Source organism: Diceros bicornis, chromosome 24, assembly GCF_020826845.1.
Source record: "Diceros bicornis minor isolate mBicDic1 chromosome 24, mDicBic1.mat.cur, whole genome shotgun sequence".
Taxonomy (NCBI): Eukaryota; Metazoa; Chordata; class Mammalia; order Perissodactyla; family Rhinocerotidae; genus Diceros; species Diceros bicornis.
In genome coordinates, this window is record NC_080763.1 from 47,238,752 (window position 1) to 47,260,141 (window position 21,390).

Sequence of the window (21,390 nt, forward strand, 5' to 3'; positions counted from 1 at the left end):
CCTGCCACCCAAGACTGTCCCCACCAGTGGCAGAGTCTGTTACTTGAAGTCAGAAGAACCTGAACTAGTACTTTTTTTCCATATGAGACCAAGTGATGTTGGGAATGCTACCCAAACTCACTGGCCCTTCATTTCCTGAGCGTTAAAGTGAAGAATCCGATCCACCGGAGGACCGTCTGAGGCTTTGTTCAAAATATCCAGGCCTGGGTCCCTCCCCTTTAGGTAAACTCAGCAGGTCTGGAGTGGGGCTTGGACATATTGGTTGGTTGGTTTTCATTTTAATCAAAGTCACATACATAAGTAACTAGGTTAATGTGTCAGCTAGTTCTACAAGTTGTGCTACAAGAAACAAGTCTCCCCACCCATTTTCCCCTCTCTAGAGAACTACTTTCTTTTAGCTTCATATCCCTGAATAAGTGCTTAGGGAGTGTTAAAAAACAAAATTCAACTGAGTAAATTTGGAGGTCTAGTTGGCTTTATTAACGATTCATGAATTGGGCAGCATCCATCTAGCAAATAGAAAGGAGCTCTGAGGAGCTGCACAAAATGGAAGGTTTTTAAAGGCAGAAAGGGGATGGGACAAAGAAGTCATAAACAAAAGAAAGGATTGTTTCAGGCAAGGTCGCTTTACTCTGGGGGAAGGCAGAGGTCTGTTGGGCAGATGACCTCACTAGTGCTGATCAGGTAATTCCAGATGGACTGGTTAAAGATCACATTCCTGGGAGAGGCTGACACTGCAGTTAGGTTAGGTATTAAGTCTTGGTTTGCTAACATGAGGCTTAGCACAAGTGACTCCATTTGGGGCCTCTTGTTTCTTTTTTAACAGGAGATACTTCTCGGTTCTTTTAGCTCTAGGTGTTTTCAGTTGACTTCCCGCTGGAAGAGAAGGATGCAGAGCTCCTTCGTCACCTTGTCCCCCCAGCCATGCATCCTGCCTTCCTGCCTCCATCCTCCCATAGCCACAGCTCTGCTCGGCATTTGCAGTGCCGTGACAGGGTACATGCTCTTCTGCAGTGCCGTGACGGGGTTCATGCTCTTCTGCAGTACTGTGACGGGGTTCATGCTCTTCTGCAGTGCCACGACGGGGTACATGCTCTTCTGCAGTGCCATGACGGGGTACATGCTCTTCACAACTGGGCCAGGGAGTACGCTATGCTTCATTTTCTTATCTGTACGACTCTCTGTTTTCCCTTGACTTGATAATTGTCTTGTTTTTCCATCTAGTTTTCTATATGGTTTTACACATTCAACCCCAAACTCTGCCAGTTGTTTCAGTTTCCTCTCCATACACTTGGACACATCAGGCTCTATCCAGTTCATCCTCGTGGAGAGATCTCTCCTGCATGCTTTGGCCATCTCCAGTCTGGCCTCGTCACCCTGTCGACCTGGGATCGCCCTTTGCCTCCCTCGTTTGTTAGATCCCTCTCCTGGACCCCGTGTCTTCTTTCTTGTTTCTGGTGGAGTTTATCCTCCAGTTGGTTCCTGAGAAGGGTTCATGATGAGTAACTTTTGGAGACATTGCATGTCTAAAGAGTTTTCTGCCCACGTTCACCCTTGACCTTGGTTGGGTACAGTGGTCTAAGTTGGAAATAATTTTCCTTTAGAATTTTGAAGATTTTCCTCCATCTCCTGGCGTCCAGTATTGCTGTTGAGAATCTGAAGCCATTCTGATGCCTGATCCTTGATATTTGACCTGTTTTCTCTCTAGCAGTTTGTAAGATCTCTTTGTTCCCAGTGTCCTGAGAACAGATAGACAGTGATGTGCCCGGGGGAGGGCCTGGTTGTTGTTTGTGTAGCGAGCCCTTTCAGCCTGGAGCTCGTGACCTTTGTTCTGGGAGGCATCCTGTTATCCTGCTGGCCGTCCCCTCCTGCGTCTGCCCCTCCTGTTTCTCTCTTTGCTCCTTCCGAGGGTCCTGCTTATGTACCAGGGACTTCCTAAACTGCCCTCCACTTTTCTCACCTTTTCTCTTCTGTTTTCTATCTCTTGAAACTTTTATCCTACTTTCTAGAAGACGTTTTCAACGTTAGCCTAAAGACCTTCTGTTGGATTATTTTGTGATCATGTTTTAATTTCTGGAAGTTCCTGTTGCTGTTTCACGGTTGTCAAATTGTCTTTTGTCCTCAAGGATGTTGGAAGTTTCTTTTCCTGCGCGGTCTCCACATCCCTGAGTTGTCTGTTTCTGTCTCTCTCTTGACTTCTCCACGGCAGAGGCTTTCCTAAGATGTTGGTGATCATGGTCATAAGTGTGCGGCACAGGAGGCTGATTGGAAGCCCTGAGAGCATCCATGGAGCTTGTTGCCTGGGCTCTCTGCACGACAGTCTGCTTGGCTGTTGGCTGTTGGCTGTTTGCTGGGGAGTCCCTGGGGTCAGTAGCTTTTGGCCTTCCAGGCCCTCCAAGGCATTTACCACTCGCCCACCACTTTCCAGCTTCCAGAGTTGTGTGGCTGTTTTCTACTCTCATTCTCCCTATCCTTGTGAGATTTGAACCTTATTTTTAACTCTCTCTCTCTCACTGGAGTGTTGCTTCAGAAGGGAGTGAGAGGGTAGATGTGTGTGAGTTCTGTTGTCATTGCTCAGGAGGCTCTGGGTCAGACTTCCACGAGTGGTCCTGACATTCCTAATGCTGAGGACCGCGGGTGTCGATCATCCCTTCCGACTCACACTTGTGGTGTTATCGCTCCTCAGAGGGTGTCCGCGTCCCTTGCCTCTCAGAACGTCTCTGAGTGGTGTGAGGTGTTGTTGGGGCTCCCCATTACACTGAGGTGTTTGGTGAACACAGCGGTGCTGCCCACAAGTGAAGGGGTAAGACTCCAAAAATGGTGTCTAATGCTCTTGTTGGACGTAACAGCCCCATTTTGAGGAAAATTAAATTGTTTTTGCCACTTCCTTGATTTTTTTCCCATGTTGCCTTTTTTCCTGTCGCTCCATTTGAACACCTGATGTTTTTGAGCTATCTTCTCCTCAAATCCTGTCCCTAAGAAATATTGCCCTTGCCTGGGACGTTCGGCTCTAACCTCTTGCTCTGGAAGGCTGTGAAGGAAGGACCTCCAGGGTGCGGATGGGCTGCCCAAGCCCAGCAGCAGGCTCGCCAGCCTCTCACACCCGGATGACCCGTGCTTTAAACAAAGATCCAGGCACCCTGTCCCAGCTGACGTGCGTGTGCCCCGAAAAAAATGTGAGCACCCGGAAGGGTCTGCATGTGATCTCGGAGGAACAAGCCAAAAGGTCGTGTCCGGGGACGTTTGCTGTCTGGGCGTCACTCCTCCAGTGGGCCAGTGCCAGAGCTGGCCTGTGCAGCAGCCGGTGCGCAGGGCCCCGGCGCCAGGGCGTCTGTCTGAGCAGCGGCTGTGTATGATAAGCTGTCGGAGACGCTAGGGGCCAGTGCAGCTGGGAAAAGGTTTCTGCAGTCTTCCCGTGTCACTGCCACACTGACCACAGCTGGGCACAGTCGTCCAGTCGTCTTTGCTGACTAGAAGAAGAAAGAAGCAGAGGAACTGTCCTGTTGTCCAGAACCCAGCGTCCAGTAGCTTCACTCAGCTAGGTCGGCAGTTTTCAAACAATGTTAGCAGTAGAACTCATTCTTCCAATAAAATCTTGCACTTATGCCAAATGTGTTGAACAAATAACAGGAGAGCTGCTCCTGTGAAACTGCCCAGGTGCCTTCCACAGGGATCCTAGGGCAGCTTGTAGAGCCAGGGCTCCTTGGGCCTCAGATGGTGGACTGCTGGTCTGTGGGGCAATGAGGACCAAGGACTTGGCACAGCAGGCCCCGGGGCCGCCATGCCTCAGAGTCAGAGCGTGAAAACCCAGTCAGGGGAGCCTCGAGGTCATCTGGCTCACCCTCTTGCTGAGGACACAGAGCCCAGGGGGAGGGGATCTGCTCCAGGTCACACACTGAGTCGGAGGAAAAGATGGCAGTGTCCAGGCCTCCCAGCTCCTTGGCCCTTGCTCGCCTGAGAGCCTACTGGTACTTTAAATACAGGCCTGTTAACATCAGTGTCTGGTTTGCCAACTTATGTGAAAGTAGAAGGAATAGAAGCAGCAAGAGGATCTGCTACAGGGGAAAACACAGAAGAACTCAAAAAACCAAACACCAGTCAGAGAGTACAACAACTGTGGGGGCTGTGTGACAAAGGACCAAACAACCCCGTGCCTCAGTGGCCCCTGCAAGCTTTACTACAACATTGGGGTACTCGGTGCACACTGCAAATCCTCGAGGGAAAATAAAGTTTGCAATGTCTCACAAATGTTAGGTGGATTAAAGGTTAATTAAAACAGAGAGGGAGACAACCTGGAGGGGAAGGAAAGGCATGTAGAAAGCGCAGCTGGCCACTTTGATGACCACAGCGCCTTTGGGTTAGGGCTTGTTTCCAGAAGGTGTCTTTCCAGTGTGATTTGTGCTGCTTTGCAGGCTCTCTGATTAATCCACCTCGGTGTTCCTGAAATGTTCCTGCTGAATTTCATCCAGGTTCACATAAGGTCCATTCCAAAATGATCTGTCTAGATAAACATGTCCATTGGCTGTAAAATTTTCAAATTTTTTTTCTTATAGACTGGATTTATTCACATTCTGGCTGAGGGGTGTGTGTGTGTGTGTGTGTGTCTGTGTGTGTGTTCGTTCCTTAGGTAAAGGCTCAGCTTGCTGGAAGGAGGCTTGGAGAACTCTGGTCTGAGCCCCCGGACACCTCAGTTCTAGACTCAGCTCTGCCATGGGCAGGTCCCCTCACTTCTCGGTGTCGGTTTGCTCACCCAGAATATGAGGGAGTTGGGTTTAGCTGGTCTCCAGGATCCCTTTCAGCCCCAAATCGTTTTTGGAGAGCTCTTGAAACAGAAAAGCCAGCGTTTTTGTTAGTAGGAGGCACTGTTTTCTCTTGAGCCTGGAGTTAGTTGTACTGCCCTCCCACCAAATTATTGTTCGGACTTACCTGGGCCTTGCTGTCCCCTGGAATGCCAATTTCATGGACATTTCTTGAGCAAGGGCTCTGTGAAACCCCGCCACCCTTGGAGCTCAACGGGTTGTGAAAATGAAAAGCATTTTCGATTCCCTCCAAGTCTGCCTGGGCTAGAAGGGAGTAAGGTGAGGAGGGCGCACTGGAGAAGGCCCAGTGGGATGATCCTGAATAGGGGCTCCTTTGGACTGGTAGATGGGGACAGGGGTCCTTCAGAAGACTGAGGAAGCAGGCAGTTCATGAGCTGGGCTTTGCAGAGCAGGGAGGGTGTCGTCAGCAGTCTCACAAGGGGGTGTCCAGGCAGAGTAATGTAAATAAGCTGGGAAGGTGAGAAGCCCTGTTTGCTTAGAGCCCAAGCCCAGTGCTGTGGGACCGAGCCAACCATGAGGCCAGAAAGGGGGGGTGACGCCCGCTGGTGGAGGGTGGAGTGCCACAGGAACAGGAGTTACCCTGCAGACAGTGGGGACCGCGGCCAGTGGTGCAAGGCAGTCACATGTCCAGCACAGATTATTCTGCAGCCCCCGGTAGGATGGTTTGCCATGGGGAGACCAATTAGGAGGCCCCTGAAGTGGTCTAGGCAGCACACCCCAAGTGGCTGAGTCCTGACATTCATGTCTTTGCACACTGAATGACTAGACATAAAGAACCTACTGTGTATCGGGCCGTGCGAGGCACTGGACGAGGCAGGCAGAGTCCTGCCCTCGTAGAGTGTGCAGTCTTGTAAAACCAGATCAAAAACAGACTCCAGTGAAAATCGCTGGGTGAGGGGTGGACAACTTCTGGGTGGCACACTTTTCTCTGCCTGTGGCTTTCACCACTGGACGTGTGAGTAACAGGCAGCGGGAACCATCTGCGGCAGGCTCTCCGTTGTTTGTAGTTACCAGAATCATTTCTCCTAGGAGTGTGTGGTCCTACCACAACTCACCTAGTGGCTGTAGTCCAACTTCTTGGGGGAATGTACTAGATGAGAAAATTGGAGCCAGAGTTCACAAGTACTGTATATAACTCAAAAAACAAGCTTGTCTGGATTCCAGGAAACCCAGAACCTGTCCCGTTTCTGGCTCATGTTATCTAAGCTAAGCAGTCTTTTCAGTACACCTGACAACTAAGGTGAATCCCTAACCTGAGGACAGTCATTGTGGCCCCGGGTGGGCACTGGAGCCAGCAGCAGGGCCTTTGAATGGCAGTTTGGGACTAGTCCATCACGTGAAAACTTCACTCCTTAGCTTGAACTTTATGTCTAGTCAAGATCTCAGTGCATAAAATAAATTCTGTCTGGAGAATCTCTTGATTAATGAGAAAGAGTAATGGTTTATTCTGTAATATGGGTGGCTTGGAATAAATAAAATGTGGTCTTAACTTGTTCATAATAATTGGTAATGAGTGTTTGACTTTTGAGAACATGGGATAGCTGGGGGATTCCCCCCAGCACCACCCCCACCCCGTGAGGTCTTGTTTAAGGGAAACTTAACAGCCCTGAGCAGCCCCTTTGATTTGTAAATATCAAAGCATGTTGATGGCTGTAATTAAATCACTGGGTGCTTCCAGAAAGGGGGTGTGGCTTCCTTCCCATAACTCACCTTGTAACTCAACTTTAAAGGACGCTTAAAAATAAGCAGGAGCAGGCACACGCGTGTGCGCGCACACACACACTCACGATCTTTGGAGGCACACCAAGACTATACATAATTTTTTAGTATTTCCAAATGATTTTTAAATCTTAAATTCCTTATTTACTCCATTTTACAGTTGCAACCTTCATTCTTTTTTTTCATTTTTATAGTTTTAAATAGGATAAGCCAAATTTTTAGGCTGTCTACTTCTTTTTTTTAATTGAAATTTTTATTGAGATAATTGCAGGTTCACATGCATTTGTAAGAAATAATAGAGATCCTCTGTACCCTTTACCCAATTTCCCCCAATGATAACATCTTGCAAAACAACTGTACATTGTCACAACCAAGGCTTGTCAATTTTTTCTTTTTAAAAAAATTGTGGTAAAATACACATAACATAAAATTTACCACTAGTGGCATTTAGTACATTCATAGTGTTGTGCAACCTTCATCACTGTCTAGTTCCAGAACATTTTCATCAGGTTTTAGGGAAACGCTGTACCCAGGAGCAGTCACTCTCCATTGCTCCCTCCCCCAGTCCCTGGCAGCCTCTAGTCTGCTTTCTCTCTATATGGATTGTCCTCTTCTGGATGTTTCACATGAATGGACTCATACAATATGTGGCCTTTTGTGACTGGCTTCTTTCACTCAGCATCATGTTTTCAAGGTTCATCCATATTGTTTCAGTATCAGTACTTCTTTCCTTTTTATTTTGAGTGATATTCTTTACCACATTTTGTTTATCCATTCCTCAGTTGATGGACATTTGGGTTGTTTCCACCTTTTGTGTATTGTGAAGAGTGTTGCTATGAACATTCGTGTAGTTTTGTTTGAAAATCTTTTCCATTTCTTTTGGTATATATCTAGGAGTGGGATTTCTGAGTCATACCGTAATTCTGTATTTAACCTTTTGGGAAACTGCCAAACTGTTTTCCACAGAGGCTGCACCATTTTACATTCCTGTCAGCAATGTATGCGAGTTCCTATTTCTCTACATCCTCTCCAATGACTTGTTATTTTCCATTTTCTTTTTTGTCGTCATCCTAGTGAAGTGGTATTGCATTGTGGTTTTGATTTGCACTTCCCTAATAACTATTGATATTGAACATCTTTCCATATGCTTGCTGGCCATTTGTATATCTTCTTTGGAGAAATGTCTGTTCAAGTCCTTTGCCCATTTTTTAATTGGGTTGTTTGTCCTTTTGTTGTTGAGTTGTAAGAGTTCTTTATTTATTCTGGATAGTAGACCCTTATCAGATATGTGATTTGCAAATATTTTCTCCCATTCTGTGGGTTGTCTTTTTATTTTCTTTATAGTGTCCTTTTATGTGCAAAAGTTTTTAATTTTTATGAAATCCAATTTATATTTTCTCTTTTGTTGCTTGTGCCTTTGGTGTCATACCTAAGAAACCATTGCCAGATTTAGCTCTTACATTTATTTTTGATCCATTTCGAGTTAATTTTGTATATGGTATAAGGTAAGGGTCCAACTTCATTGTTTTGCATGTGTGCTGTTGAGTTTTTCCAGCACCATTTGTTGAAAAGACTGTTCTTTTCTCATTGAATGATCTTGGCAGCCTTGTTGAAAAATCACTTGACTGTATGGATTTATTTCTGGACCCTCAATTCTATTCCACTGATTTATATGTCTATCCTTATGCCAATATCACACTGTAGCTTCGTAGTGGTTTTGAAATCAGGAAGTGTGGGTCTTCCAAATTTGTTCTTTTTCAAGATTGTTTTGGCCATTCAGGGTCCCTTGCAATTCCATGTGAGTTTAGGATCAGCTTTTTCATTACCACAAAAAGACCAGCTGGAATTTTGATAGAGATTGCACTGAAATCTGTAGGCCCCTTTGAGTGGTATTGCCTTGCTTACTTCTTGGCCGAAGGGTAGGCCATTGTTTCTCAAAAGGTAGCCCACAGACCTCCTGAATCAGAATCACCTGGGGTGCTTGTTCATTTTTTTTTTTATTTTTATTTTTTTTTTAATTTTATTTATTTTTTCCCCCAAAGCCCCAGTAGATAGTTGTATGTCATAGTTGCACATCCTTCTAGTTGCTGAATGTGGGACGCGGCCTCAGCATGGCCGGAGAAGTGGTGCGTTGGTGCGCGCCCGGGATCCGAACCCGGGCCGCCAGCAGCGGAGCACGCGCACTTAACCGCTAAGCCATGGGGCCGACCCTGGGGTGCTTGTTTAAAATGTCATTTCTGGGCCCCAGCCCCAAAGTCTGATGCAGAAGGGCTGGCCCTGAGCTCAGGAACGTTCTATTTTAACAAGTCTTCCACATCATGAGCCCTGGGGACTCTTAAGGTTTAAGAACCGCGGGACCTGGTCTTACTCACCTTCCCTCTGGAGGGATCTGGATTCAGCAAGAGCAGGTTTCCTAGTTTGAAAATGGCCTGTGCACGTGTGGAGCATCTTCACAGACCTCTTCCTCTTTTCCCCCCTCTTGGCATTTTGGCCCTGCTTGCCGCTGGCAGTAAGGTCATTGGGACTTGTTCCAGTAGACATTTGTAAAGCAGTGTTGCTTGGGCCATGTTCAGGAGCTCTTGGGGTGGGTGGCAGAGAGTGGGTGACACCTGTGGAGCCCTTTGCTGCCTTATCATCCTAGGCAGGTGCCTGTCTTTTCCACACTCCCTCCAACTTAACCCCTTTCCTCCCAGAGGCCAGCATGGTGTGCCTGTCTGACCTCTACCAAGTCCTCAGTTCGGCTGGGGAGCCTTTTGTACACTGCATTTTGTTTCTTACCATCTTCCATTGAGTAGCTTTCCAAACCTCTCTCTCTGAACACCTTCCATCTCAGAGCCCTGGACCCCAGCAGACCTCCCTGCAATTTCCTGGGGAGACAAACCTTGTGTAGCACTGCCCTGCCCTTCCCACTCCAGCCGCCTGGTGTCCTGTCATCCCCTCGTGCCACCGTGCTCCCTCCTTTGCGTGTGCTCTTACTCCACCTGGCACACTCTTCCCTGTCGTCTTCTCCTGGTTCGTTCTTGTCCATTCTTTGGTCTTGGTTTAGCCGTCAGTTCCTAAGGCAGCCTTCCCTGACCTTGTGGTGTGATCTCCCGGTTATACGCTCTCAGAGCACCTTGTTCTTCACCTTTGTAGCTCTTACCTGCTGAGTCTTACATTTCTTTGTGTGACTGTTTTATTAACGTCGTAGCTCTCACCACTTTAAAATCCAGGAGCCAGCAAAATTGATTCCTAGCACCTGGTACAGCGTCTGGCATCTGGTGGATGCTCAAGTAAATATCTGTTGGGTGGGTGGATGGATGGTGGGTCGGTGGTTGATAGGAGGATGGTGGAGGTGTGAGTGGGTAGGTGGGTGGATGGTGTGTGGATGGGTGATGAGTAGGTGACGGGTGGCTGGGATGAGTGATGGTAGGTGGATGATGGATGAATGAATGGGTAGGCAGCTGAGTGGCAGGTTGGCAAGTACCAGTCAGTGAGAGTTTCTGAAACTTCCTTTCCCACCTCACAAACATTCTTCGGGGCCTCCTGTTTGATTGTCCTTCAGGAAACAAAGGTGACTAAGACACCTGGAGAAGACACAGTACTATCCTCAGGGCCATGACTCCAGTGTCCCAGAGGATGGTGGGAGTATGTGGGGCTCGTGGGGAGGGGGTGCCTGACAACTCTTCTGTGCTGTCTCTTCCCCTTCCTGTGACAAGACTGTCTCTAAAGAAAAAGCCCTCTACTCCTTTAGGTGGAGCTGGGCCCAGGCCCCGAGGCCTCCACTCCCCTCCCTGCCCTCTCCCCAGTGGCACCAGGGCATCACTTGTCCCTCTTGCTCTCTTGGAGACTTAACAACCCTTGCCCCTGGCCTTCTACTTCCTCCTGTGCCATCCTGTCCCTCTCCCGGAGCCTGCGGACTTGTCAGAGCAGACCCATAGACCCATAGCAGCTTTGTTCTCTTCTCACCTCTTAGCCCTTTGCACTCTGGTTTCCCTGGCCCCGGCTGCCTCTCCCCTCCCCAGGTCTCCAGGGGGTGCTAATGACCTCATTTTGTATTCCTCCTGACCTCTGGGTAACATTTGATACCACTGTCCATCCATCCTGCTTACCACTTCTCTCTTATTATTCGATCAGTTAGATGTTTTCAAACCGCCCCCCTCCCACCCCCCCTACCCGACCCAGCCATGACTGTACATCAGATTGACCGACAGGGCATTTCAGCTGCTGAGGCCTGGGCCCTCATGAGAACACCTGATGCAGGCCCGGGGCTTTGTTTTGCAAAGCCCTCTGGGTGGTGGCGTGAGCAACCCGTGTGGGAATCACAGCTGTGACGGGTGGTGACAGGCCTTGGATGTTGTGAACTGAGCAGAGCACAAAATGATATAAGCCAGATGTTTTTTAAGTAAAGAAGTTTATATTGGAAGCAAGGTAGAAATAAATAAAAGTATTAACAGTAAGTGCCCTTAAAATCGCTTTTTACAGTTCCTTCTTAGTTGTTTTGTTTCCCGTTTCCCTGACGAGCCTGTGGAAAGATAGGGCATTTTGGGTGGGAGCTTGTTTGTTCACCAACAGGTTGCTAGGACCCAAGCAACGCCCGCTCTGTCTGAAAGCCTCTGGCATGCTGGGGTTTGTCATTTAATGAGGGCGCGCTCAGCCCCCGACTTCTGGTGCCGACAGGGAGATGAGTGAGCCCCTCTTACATGGCCCGGGGCTCGGGCAGAAGCTCTCCTTCGCCTTCAGAAGAAGGCCCGAGAGGAATGCAGTCTGTTTTAGTGGCGGCATCTCTACTTACATCAATGATTTTCAAAACAATAAGTGGTAGTCAGTGAACAAAAAAGTAATCCTAAGGTGACGGTTACAAAAAACCCTGAGTTCATAAATAAATATGGCACAGGTCTGCTGAGTCTGCTAATCAGTTGAGTCACGGTGACAAGACGGAGCGCAGCCTTGCCGTGGGTTACCCACAGCAGGACCTGGTACTGCTTATTTTAAGTAAACACGCAGAGCGGAATTCCCTGCCCCCAGGATCCTGTACTGCTTCCCGCTGGGAATTACCCTGAGACCTGTAATAAGCTGTCTTCTCTAGAGAAAGATGATGAAGTCATTTGCTTTTAGTTTCAGTGATTTTCGTTGTTTCTGACCTAACAAAAGATAATTGCTGGCAGATGTCCAGCCCTGCCTGGTCTGTCCGTCCCTGCAGGCATCTCTCATGACCCTCACGTGGCGTGCCCAGGGCCCTGGCAGGCCAGGCTGGCGGCAGACCAGGCCTCCTCATTACCCACCCACTCAGCCAAGAGGGCAGTTAGCAGTGCAACCCCCCATTTTGCTAGCTTTTCAAGCATTTGTTGTTCTCTTGAAGAGAACAGCAGTTTATTTCACCCAAGGCATATCCCTGTCTTTCCTGTCTCTGGTTCAGCTGTTCCTTGTGCTCGTGTTTCCGTTTATCAACCACAGTGTGCTGAGCACTCCCGGAGGCCTGGCGCCCCCGTGAAGGGATCCAGAGTCAAGCAGAGCAGCCCTGCCCCGGCCTGACTTTGCCCATCCTTCCGCGGATCCCGTGGGCTCCACGTTCCAAACCTCCTCTTAGGTCCTTCACCCCCCACCCCACCCCCACCGTCTCTCACCTGGATTACTGCACCAGCCTCCAGAAGGGGGTCCTGTTCTGCCCAGGCCTTCCTGAGGTCTGTCCGCACAGCAGCCATTGTCAGTTCGTGTCATTCCTGTTTGCAAAGTCTTCTAATGGCTTTCCAACTCACTCAGCATGAAATCCCACTTCTAACCTCAGCCTGCAGCGACACTATGGCCCTGCAGCCCTCTGACCTCTCCCCGCCTGCTCACTGGGCTGCCGCCTCCCTCGCCTCCCTGCTGCTCCCAAACCTGCGCCAGCCTCCAGCTCTGCACTTGCTGGACCTGCCTGGCGTGCCTTCCCTGGGTGTCAGGGTCAGGGAACCGGCCCAGCCCCCCATCCCTCTCGCCCCAGTGTTCTCCTAGCCCCTCTCCCTGTTACACAATACAGCATTGGTGTGTTTGTACCCAGCCCAGCCCTCCCAGTGGAATGGATGCTCCTGAGGGTGTAGATGTGTGGTTTGTTTGCAGTGGAGGTTTCCCCCGCGCCCAGCACAGGGCCTGGGGGATGGAAGGTGCTCAGTGTTTGTGGAACAAATGATTTTGAGGCTCCAGATGGAGGTGTTCAGGAGCTGATCAGAGAGCTCGGCATGAACACTGCCAGTGGGGGTGGCATAGTGTTCCAAGTAACCCAGTCTGGGAAATGTGACCAGATGATATACTTTGTAAGATATGTGTATAAGGATGTGCAGTTATCAGTATCCCTGTATGCTTTTATTCTGGCCACTTCTGCTCTTCTGTCCTTTGAGAGCTGGCTTTCGTCCTTTTCTCCCCGTGGCCTTCCCTGGGCTGCCCTGCAGGCAGGCCTCCAGCCTCTGGGAGGGCTCCAGGTGGGGAGTGCCATTTCCTCTTTCAGAATGAAGCCTCTGTGCCGTGTGCTCCATCCAAGTGAGGTTCAAGTCCGGATATTGCAGTCTCTAGTGTGGGGTCTGGAGAGCAGGGAGTGTGGTAAGGGGGTGCACAGGAGGGCCTGGGCTGCTGCCCATGGTCTGTTTCCTGCTCTGGGTGCAGTTCACAGGTGTGCTCAGATTACAAAGACCCAGCCAGCTGTACACTTAGGATTTGTGTACCTTTTTGAATATATGTGATCCTTCAATAAAAAGTTCTCCTTTTATTGGACGAGAGCAAGTGAAGAGCTGGGCTAGGGCGACATTTCAGAGGGAAGCAGGAGCCATGTGTTCATCCAGCGCTTCTTAGCATCCCCAGAAATGAACAGACATGGCCTCTGCCTTCAGGGAACTCAGACCAAGCAGGTGTCCCCGGGCATCGGGGCCCTCACCGGGCCGGGAGCTTTGTGAGGGGGTGACCTGACTGGGGTCACGCAGGCTGAGTCAAAGCTGGCCAGGTGAACGAAGGAGTGCATGCTAGGAAGAGAATGGTGGACCAAGGCACAGAGGAGACATGGACCCTGGGGCTGAGCTGGGCCACACTGAGGAATTTCCACGTATTCTGTTGGCAGGAGGGAGACGTGGGAGCGCTGCAGGCAGGAAGGTGGGTCCCACCTCATCCTGAGAAGGGCTGATAAGGGGGTGGACACGGCAGGGTTAGAGACTAGGGGAGGGCGAGCTGTCGGCAGGCTGGGACGTGCCCAAACCAGGCAGTGGGGCAGGGGAGCCGAGGGTTTCCTAAGTTCAGAGACATCTAGGAGATCATAGAAGCCCAAGGATGGAGAGGAGAGAGAAGGGGCACAGCGCCTGTCTCCTGCCCTGGCCGTTGGAGGCCATTCTCTTCCTCCTTGCCCTCCTCCGCTGCCCGCCCCTTCCTCCAAGGGTTCCTCCATCCACCGTCTCTCGCTCTCTCTGCGTCATGTTCTCCACTTCTTTCTTCTCCATCCTCCAGCCCCATTACAGCTTTCTCTGTTTTTCCGTTGTTCTGCTTGTTCGCAACACACTGCCCCAAAGTTAGTGGCTTCAAACAGCAGTTCATTATTGTTACATCTCAGGACTGTGGGTTAGGAATGCGGACAGAGTCCAGCATGGACGGCACCTCTCTGCTCCACCATGTCTGGGGCCTCGGCGGGCCTGTGCACGCCTCTCCCCTCCATGTGGCCTGCACATCTGCAGACTTTTCACACGGCTCAGGCTCTGAGAGGAGGAGCTGGTACTGCCCTGCTCTGAAGACCAGGCTCGGCCCTGCCAACCATTTGCTTCTGCCATGTTCTATTGGTCAAAGAAGTCACAGGCCAGACTCCAGGGGAAGGCCACAGACCCCGTGTCTCAATGAGGCTGAAGAATTCGCAGTCACACGAGTCATTTGTAAGCAAAGGACACTTTTAGTATTTATTTTATTACTTGAGAAGGATTTAGGATGCTCCTTAGTTCAGAGAGCCTGTGAGTTCTGGCTGCATCTCTCTCAGACACACACCGCAGTGTCAGGCATGGTGCCGACACACAGTGGGGCTCAGGCATGCATGGGGGCATGAGGGACCTCTCCCAGTGCTTTGAGGACACAGCCCTGTCCTCTCTGCTTGGCCTAAAGCAGCACTTGCCAAAATGTGCACCTTGGAACCCCTGGCCCATGGGATGGAAATAGGTGTAATACATGTAAAGGAGGTTCTGTGCCAAATAAGTTTGGATTAAAACTAAACAGGTGTGTTTATTGCCCAGAGGGGAATGAGGTAAATATAAATCCCCAAACACGGGGGAGGCCCAGATACCCTCTGTGGCTCTATGTGTGGTCCCTCCTGAGTGCACTCCCCGCCCATAGCCCTGCAGCCGCCCACCCGGCCACCCAGACGATGGTGGAATGGGTAGGGCTGCAGTGCTCCCTCTGAGCTCACCTGCACGTCTGGTGGTTGACTCTTGGAGGTGACTCGGGGTTTCAAATGCTGCTATGATTTATGCCTGTGACCGTTGTCCGGGCTTGTGCCAAGCCTGGCATCTTGGCCGCCTGGCCCTCCACTGGGGCTGATTTGGTAGCATGGCCACTAACAGCTCGTAGAATAAATCCTCCCCAGTCCCCAGCACACTCACTTCCTGCTGAGCCTCACGCATGCCTGGCCCCTCACCCCTCAGCTGCCCTGTGTCCTTCAGGCCTCAGCCCTAGTGCCGTCTCCTCACCTGGCCGTCCGCTGTCACTAGCCACCTCACCACCCACCTCCCCCATCATGGTTGCTCATCTTATTTATTATTTTTTAAAATATATATGTATTTTTTATTGAAGTAACATTGGTTTATAACATTGTATAAATTTCTGGTGTACATCATTATATTTTGACTTCTGTATAGGCTGCATCGTGTTCACCACCAAAAGTCTACTTTTGTGGCCACCTGTCACTGTACACATGAGTCCCTTTACCCCTTTCGCTCTCCCCCAACCCCATTCCCCTCTGGTAACCACCAATCTGTTCTGCATATCTGTGTGTTTGTTTGTTTGTTAATCTTCTACATATGAGTGAAGTCGTACAGTATTTTCTTTCTCCATCTGACTTATTTTGCTTAGCATAATACCCTCAAGGTCCATCCATGTTGTCACAAATGGCATGATTTTCTCTTTTTTATGGCTGAGTAGTATTCCATTTTACATATATACCACATCTTCTTTATCCCTTCATCTGTCCCTGGGCACGTAGGTTGCTTCCAAGTCTTGGCTATTGTGAATAATACTGTGATGAACATTGTCTTATTTCTTGATAGCACCTGTGATTATCTGAAATTATCCTCCAGCAGTACTGCAGGAGTCAGGCCTCGTCTGCCCAGCTCCCCAAGATTCCGCCGTGCCTGGCTTCTGGATGGGTGACTGCAGGCCTGATGAGCAGAGCAGGGTTCCCTCTCACATGCAGCTGAGGAAAGAGCCCTTTGCTGCTAACAGGACCTTTGAGGGACGCTTGTTCTCTGTATCTCTCTTGAAACATTGCAAATGGACAGACGGCCCCTGCTGCAAGGCCAAGAGCATGTGGCTGCTCAAATTGCACTGTAAGCTCAGTGTAAGGAGAAATTTCTAGCAGCCAGAGTAAGGCCCAGGTTGGGAGGGGAGATAGTAAGTTCCCATCCCTGGAAGCATGCCAGCAGTGGTCTTAGGTTTCTCCAGCTTTGAAAACACTGGAAATTGTTTAGACGAGGCAGACGCTGGTCTGGGTCTCCCAGCGGTGATAATCAGCCGGTGACCATGCTCTCAAGAGGGGCTGCTGCCCTTCCTCCTTGCTATCCTCTGTGTCCCCTGCCCTCCCTTCAGCCAAGAGCATCTGATTGATTGACCTCCAGCTGTGGTGCTGGGGCCTTGGTGCCCCCTCCCTCCCAGGAGGGTCTTTTATCCATTCATTAATTCAGCCAACAGTTAGGAAGCCCCTGCCCAGAGCTGCTGGTGAATGAGAAGTGTGGGCGGGGTGGTGAGTGCTTATGAAGGTCTGGAGTTCCCGACCACCTCAATGGGGCAGGGGGAGCAAGGTGAGCCCCCTCTGCCCGAGGTGCCCCAAGAGTGCCTGGTAGCTGGACCCCACAGGTGTGTGAGGTCAGCATCGTACCAGGAAGCTCACCATGTGGATGAGGCCTGGGTGTGAGGCATCTAATGTGACCGCGTTCACCACAGCCAAGAAGAGGGAAGCACAGAGCAAGAGAGGCATGTCGGCTGTGAGGGAGCCACCCAGTGTCCACTGGGTGACTGACATCGGGTCCAGTTGAGGCAGACCAAGAAGGCAGGGCCCGGAGACCCAGAAATATAAAAGGGACCACTGTGAGGTTCAGAAAAATGGGCAGCATCGGTCCATAGGGAGCGGACAGCCAGACGCTAGGGTTTTGGTCGCTCCTCAGCACTGTCAGTGACCGGAGGCTCAGACCCTCCAGCCAGCTCTGCCCCTGCAGGCACGGAGGCCTCGTCTGGCTGAGGGGCAGCAGACTTGGGACAAACCAGAGCTGGTTAGTGGATGGCATATAGGACATTGAAGGGGCTTACTCTTGTCCTATGAAAAGTGGACAGGGGACCAGGAAACGTCAAGTGTGGACAAGGGCTGACCAAGGAGTAGGGCAGGGCGAGCCAGCATTGTGCCCACCCCCGCGAGGCTGCTCTGGCCTGGGTTTCATTTGATTCTCACATGGCCTGGGCAGCCAGTGTTAGCCCCACCCGGGGGCAGGAGACTGACTCAGCAGGGGCCATCACCTGCCCAAGGGGACAGACAGGAGGACCGCTTGAGCAGGAGTCCTCCCGCTGGGTGTCAGGGCCCAGTCCAGGTGGGTGCCTCTGGATGTTCCCCTCACGGGCACGGGGCCTACAGAGGGACAAGGACATCGCAGGAGTTAAATGTTGCCCTTGTTCTCAGAGCTGTTGTTGGTCATGAGGCCACTGAGGGCCAGGCTTCTGCCTGTTTATTGGCCGTAGGATCTAGTGTGACTGTTGAGGGACCCAGAAAGAAGGGAGTCATCCTCCTGTCTTAGAGCAGCAGAGTGACCTCCCCTGACTCTCGCCTCGCCCTCTCCCTGGGCCTTTGAATAGGCCTCTGCCACCCACCCTCCTCTGACTGAGCTCGTAGCCAGTCGACATGCCTTCTCCCCCCTCACCCTCTGTCACAACACTCACAACAGCAACAACAATTTTTATGGTTTTTATTTCTGTAATTTTCAAAATTAAGCTTTTTATTAGAAAAAACTTGAGACTAACAGAAAACTTGCAGGCATATTTCAATAACCTCCTGCAGACCCTTCACCCAGATTCACCTGCTGTGAGCACATGCCTGTGTTCGTACTTCTGAGACCCTCAGAGGCCAGACCCTCCGCCCTGGATCCTTCAGCCAGTGTTGCCCCAGAGCCGGCCTTCCCTTCCTGAGCTGCTGCCGTCGGGGGGACATGGACGGTGACATGACACTCCTCTGTTATTGCCCTTTACAGCAGTGCGCCCGTCCCAGCCCTGGATCCCATGTGCTTCTCCCATCCCTTCCTCCTCCTGTAATCTGACCCATCTCCGCCTCTGTCCCTCAGGACGTGCGGCCACCGAAGAGTCTAGTCGGGGCTCCTCGCGTGGTGGGAGGTTCCTCAGTGTGGGTTTGCCTGATGCTGCAGGATGGTCTGACTGGCGTCCTTCTCCCTGTGAGACTGTGCTTGGAGGGCAGGAGGGTCCCCTCCGCTTCCCCCTGGGCCCCCCGCACCTGCTGTGCCTCCCGTCCCACGTCAGGCTGCTGTGGGCTGCTGTGCGTGGTAGCTGACACGTGGTAGCTGGAGGTTCTCCAAACCTCCCATCCTTCCTCTCCAAAAATAACGGCCCCCCCACCTCCTTCCCTGAGGAAAGTCCCTTTCTGCTTCCAGCCTGCCGGGGTCACCTTGGTCAGCGTCCATTCCAGCCCCAACGACCAGATGCTGTGGGCGCTCGACAGCAGGTGGAATGTGCACGTCCGAACTGGAATCACTGAGGAGATGCCAGTGGGGACCGACTGGGAGCACGTGCCAGGTAGAGATGAGCAAGCACATCGTGGCCGTCCACTCCCACGGGCTGGCCGGGCGCTGTGATCACAGGGGCACTGTCTGCCAAGCAGCATGTCTTCTACACAGCAGCCACGGCTGTCCCACCCAGGGCTGTCTTCTGTCTGCTGCTCTATCAGGGAGGTGACAAGCAAGTGTCTAACTAAGCAGTCCTTGTCTGAGGGACCCAGGATTGTATAATGACAGCCAGCCCCTGTCCTTGGGGTTTTGTGGGATGATTGTTTCCATGCTGCCCGGACCCTCCTGTTCTTTGGCCTTGGGCTCTTGGCGTCTCTGTCAGCCCTGCCAATGGGGCATCTCTTCCCTCAGCTCCCACTCCAAGCCCAGCCGGTGCAGGGCACTGTCACTGCAGGGACGCTCTGGTTGACGGGCAGTGTCAGGAGAGAGCAGGCTTGTAGGAAGGGGTAGTCTGTCCTGTCTACAGCTGGGGTCTGAGGACAGATGGACGCCCTGTTTGCCTGCAGGGTTGCAGGCCTGCCAGCTGGCACTGAGCACCAGGACTGTATGGGCCCGCTGCCCCAACGGTGATCTCGCCCGACGGTATGGCGTCACTGACAAAAACCCCGCCGGAGACTACTGGAAGAAAATTCCCGGAAACGTGACGTGTTTCACAGGCAGGTGCCGCAGCTCGAGGCTGCGTGGCTCTCCTTGGGGTTCTCAGGGCTCCCGAGGACCACGTTAAAGGGGCTCTCACATGAGGCTGCTCCCACTGGGCTCCCTCTCCCAAATGAGAGCGAGGGCAAGGCCCTCCCTGGAGGAGCCCATCCCAGGGTCACACCTGAGGGAGGGAACTCAGCTCCCAGGAAGAAGACAGGGTGCTGGGGAGCCCACTTTAAAGCAGAGGAAACAGGCACAGAGGGGGGGTGGTGTGTCCAGGGCCCCACAGCTAGAAAGTGCTCATCCAGATGTGGAGCCAGGCTCCTGACTCCACCTGTGCCCCACCCTGAGCTGGGTGATTAACAAGTGTGGCTGGCTGTTGTCCCTGCAGTAACCTCGTCAGATGAGCTGTGGGCCGTGGGCCCCCCCGGCTACCTCCTCCAGCGGCTGACGAGGACTTTCAGCCACTCGCACGGTGCCCAAAGCGGCCAGGCCGCCACCCCCCACCCCGAGGACCTGGAGGATGAGTGGGAGGTCATCTGAAAGAGCTCTTGGGTGGAGTCGCCCAGGAAGGAGGAAGCGGAGACTTGTGTGGTGGACACAGTCGGTTTCTGAGTCGCTCGCTCCTAGACATGCCTCATCAACTCTTGTCCAGACACGTCTGGCCAGGTTGGACACCCACACTTGCTTTCATCCATATTTGTTTCCGTCTCATTCCCGAACTCACAGCCTTACCGAGTGATCCGTTGCTGTAGCAGCAGTGCCTCTGAACTCGCATGAGGTCATCTCCAAGTGGGGACAGTGGCTGCTGCCAGTTGCATGCACTACAGTTACTCCTGTGCTGTGCTCATGTTCTCATCACTGACCCCTCCAGGTCCTGTTGTGGAGGATGACGCGGGGAGCCTCCTGTGGGCAGGACGAGTCACAGCCAGGTCGGGGACATGCCTGTGAGCTCCCGCAGGCAGCCCCGTTAGTAGCCCCAAGGCCAAATGGAGCTGAAGGTCAGTGCCTTCCAACCACTGAACGTCTTCCATGATGGCTTCATCTCCATCACAGCGTCTCTCCACCCCCTCTCTCAGAGACGCAGGTTCCAGCACACATTCCATGCTAGACAGCCCAGATGGGAAACCGAGGCCGTGTTTAAGAGGTGAGGCACTGGGCTGTGCCAGGACAGAGAACACACACGCATACAACACACAGGCCACACTGTGCCCTCCCTGCCCACTCATAGGCCAGGGCACGCTCGCTGGCACACGTCAGCCCAAATAATAAAGGCCAGTGGATGAAAGGCTATGGAAGTGTGCCCGTGTATCGAGGCCAGGACGGCACAGGAAGGTGCGGTCAGATGTGGGGGAGCGTAGCCGCGTTAGCCAGCTGAGATGTGTCTTTAGAGGGATATTAACTCATGCTGGTGGACATCAGAAAAACCAGAAGCATCCTCAGAGGATGAATCTACTAATTATTGCCTTTTTTGTTTGTTGTATTATAAACCTGCATAAGATACCTCATTTGAAATCGAATCTTACAAATTTAAAAGAGAAGTGTATTTTCTGAAATCAGTGGAAGGCCTTACACTCCTTCCATGGTTCATCCTGAGCCTGCACTGTCCTCGGCTGCAGCTTCAGAGAGGGCGGGCAGCCCCCTGCGTGTCCTCGACGTGCAGGGCAGTCATGGGAACTGCCGGCTGGCTCCAAGACAGAGCCTGGCACTGTCAGTGGGGTGTTTGGGTTGATACCCCCAGAAGGTTGGACCTGGTGCCTGCTGTGGTCAGTTGCTGTGGCCACATCAGACGTCAGCCCTTGGGGTCAGCCTGCAGTGCCCACTCTGCTCCCTGGCATCTGAGCTCTAGGACTCAGCAGCCCAGCCTGAGCCCGCCCCTCCCTCCTGGGGGCTGCACGAGGCAGGACTCCAGCCCCGATGCTTTTTTTAGCCTGCTTTTGGCCCTGGGCCCGGTACTGGAGGCCTGTTTTCTACTGAGTGAGTGTCCGGGAGCCCCCAGGCTACAGGTGAAGAGCGATAAAATATGTTCTCTGACAGGACCCAGCCAGCCATGAAGATGGAGGTTTTCCAGGTCTAAATGAGGACGAGATGCTGAAATCCCGGATCTTACTTCACACTTCACTTTTATAGAATCCTTTTTTTAAAAGTTTGGTGACAGCAGAGGCCGCCCTAGGCTGGCCACGGCTCCTCTCCCTCGTCTGTTGTGCCTTGCCCGGCCCCCCTCGATGGCAAAGCTCTCC

The 21,390-nt window shown here is 51.8% G+C and overlaps 1 protein-coding gene across 3 annotated transcripts in view; it reads left to right on the top strand.

The window, feature by feature from the left end:
- Window positions 1-21,010, top strand: part of TECPR2 (tectonin beta-propeller repeat containing 2) — a 103,029-nt gene extending 82,019 nt beyond the window's left edge. For 2 of the 3 annotated variants that reach the window (XM_058567744.1, XM_058567743.1), the window contains exons 18-19: window positions 18,380-18,521; window positions 19,018-21,010. In XM_058567744.1, the coding sequence (XP_058423727.1) occupies window positions 18,380-18,521; window positions 19,018-19,235 (360 nt within the window). In that variant the 3' untranslated portion in view covers window positions 19,236-21,010. The remainder of the gene's footprint in view (window positions 1-18,379; window positions 18,522-19,017) is intronic. The other variant, XM_058567746.1, reaches the window with a different exon arrangement.
- The last annotated feature ends 380 nt before the right edge of the window (window positions 21,011-21,390 follow it).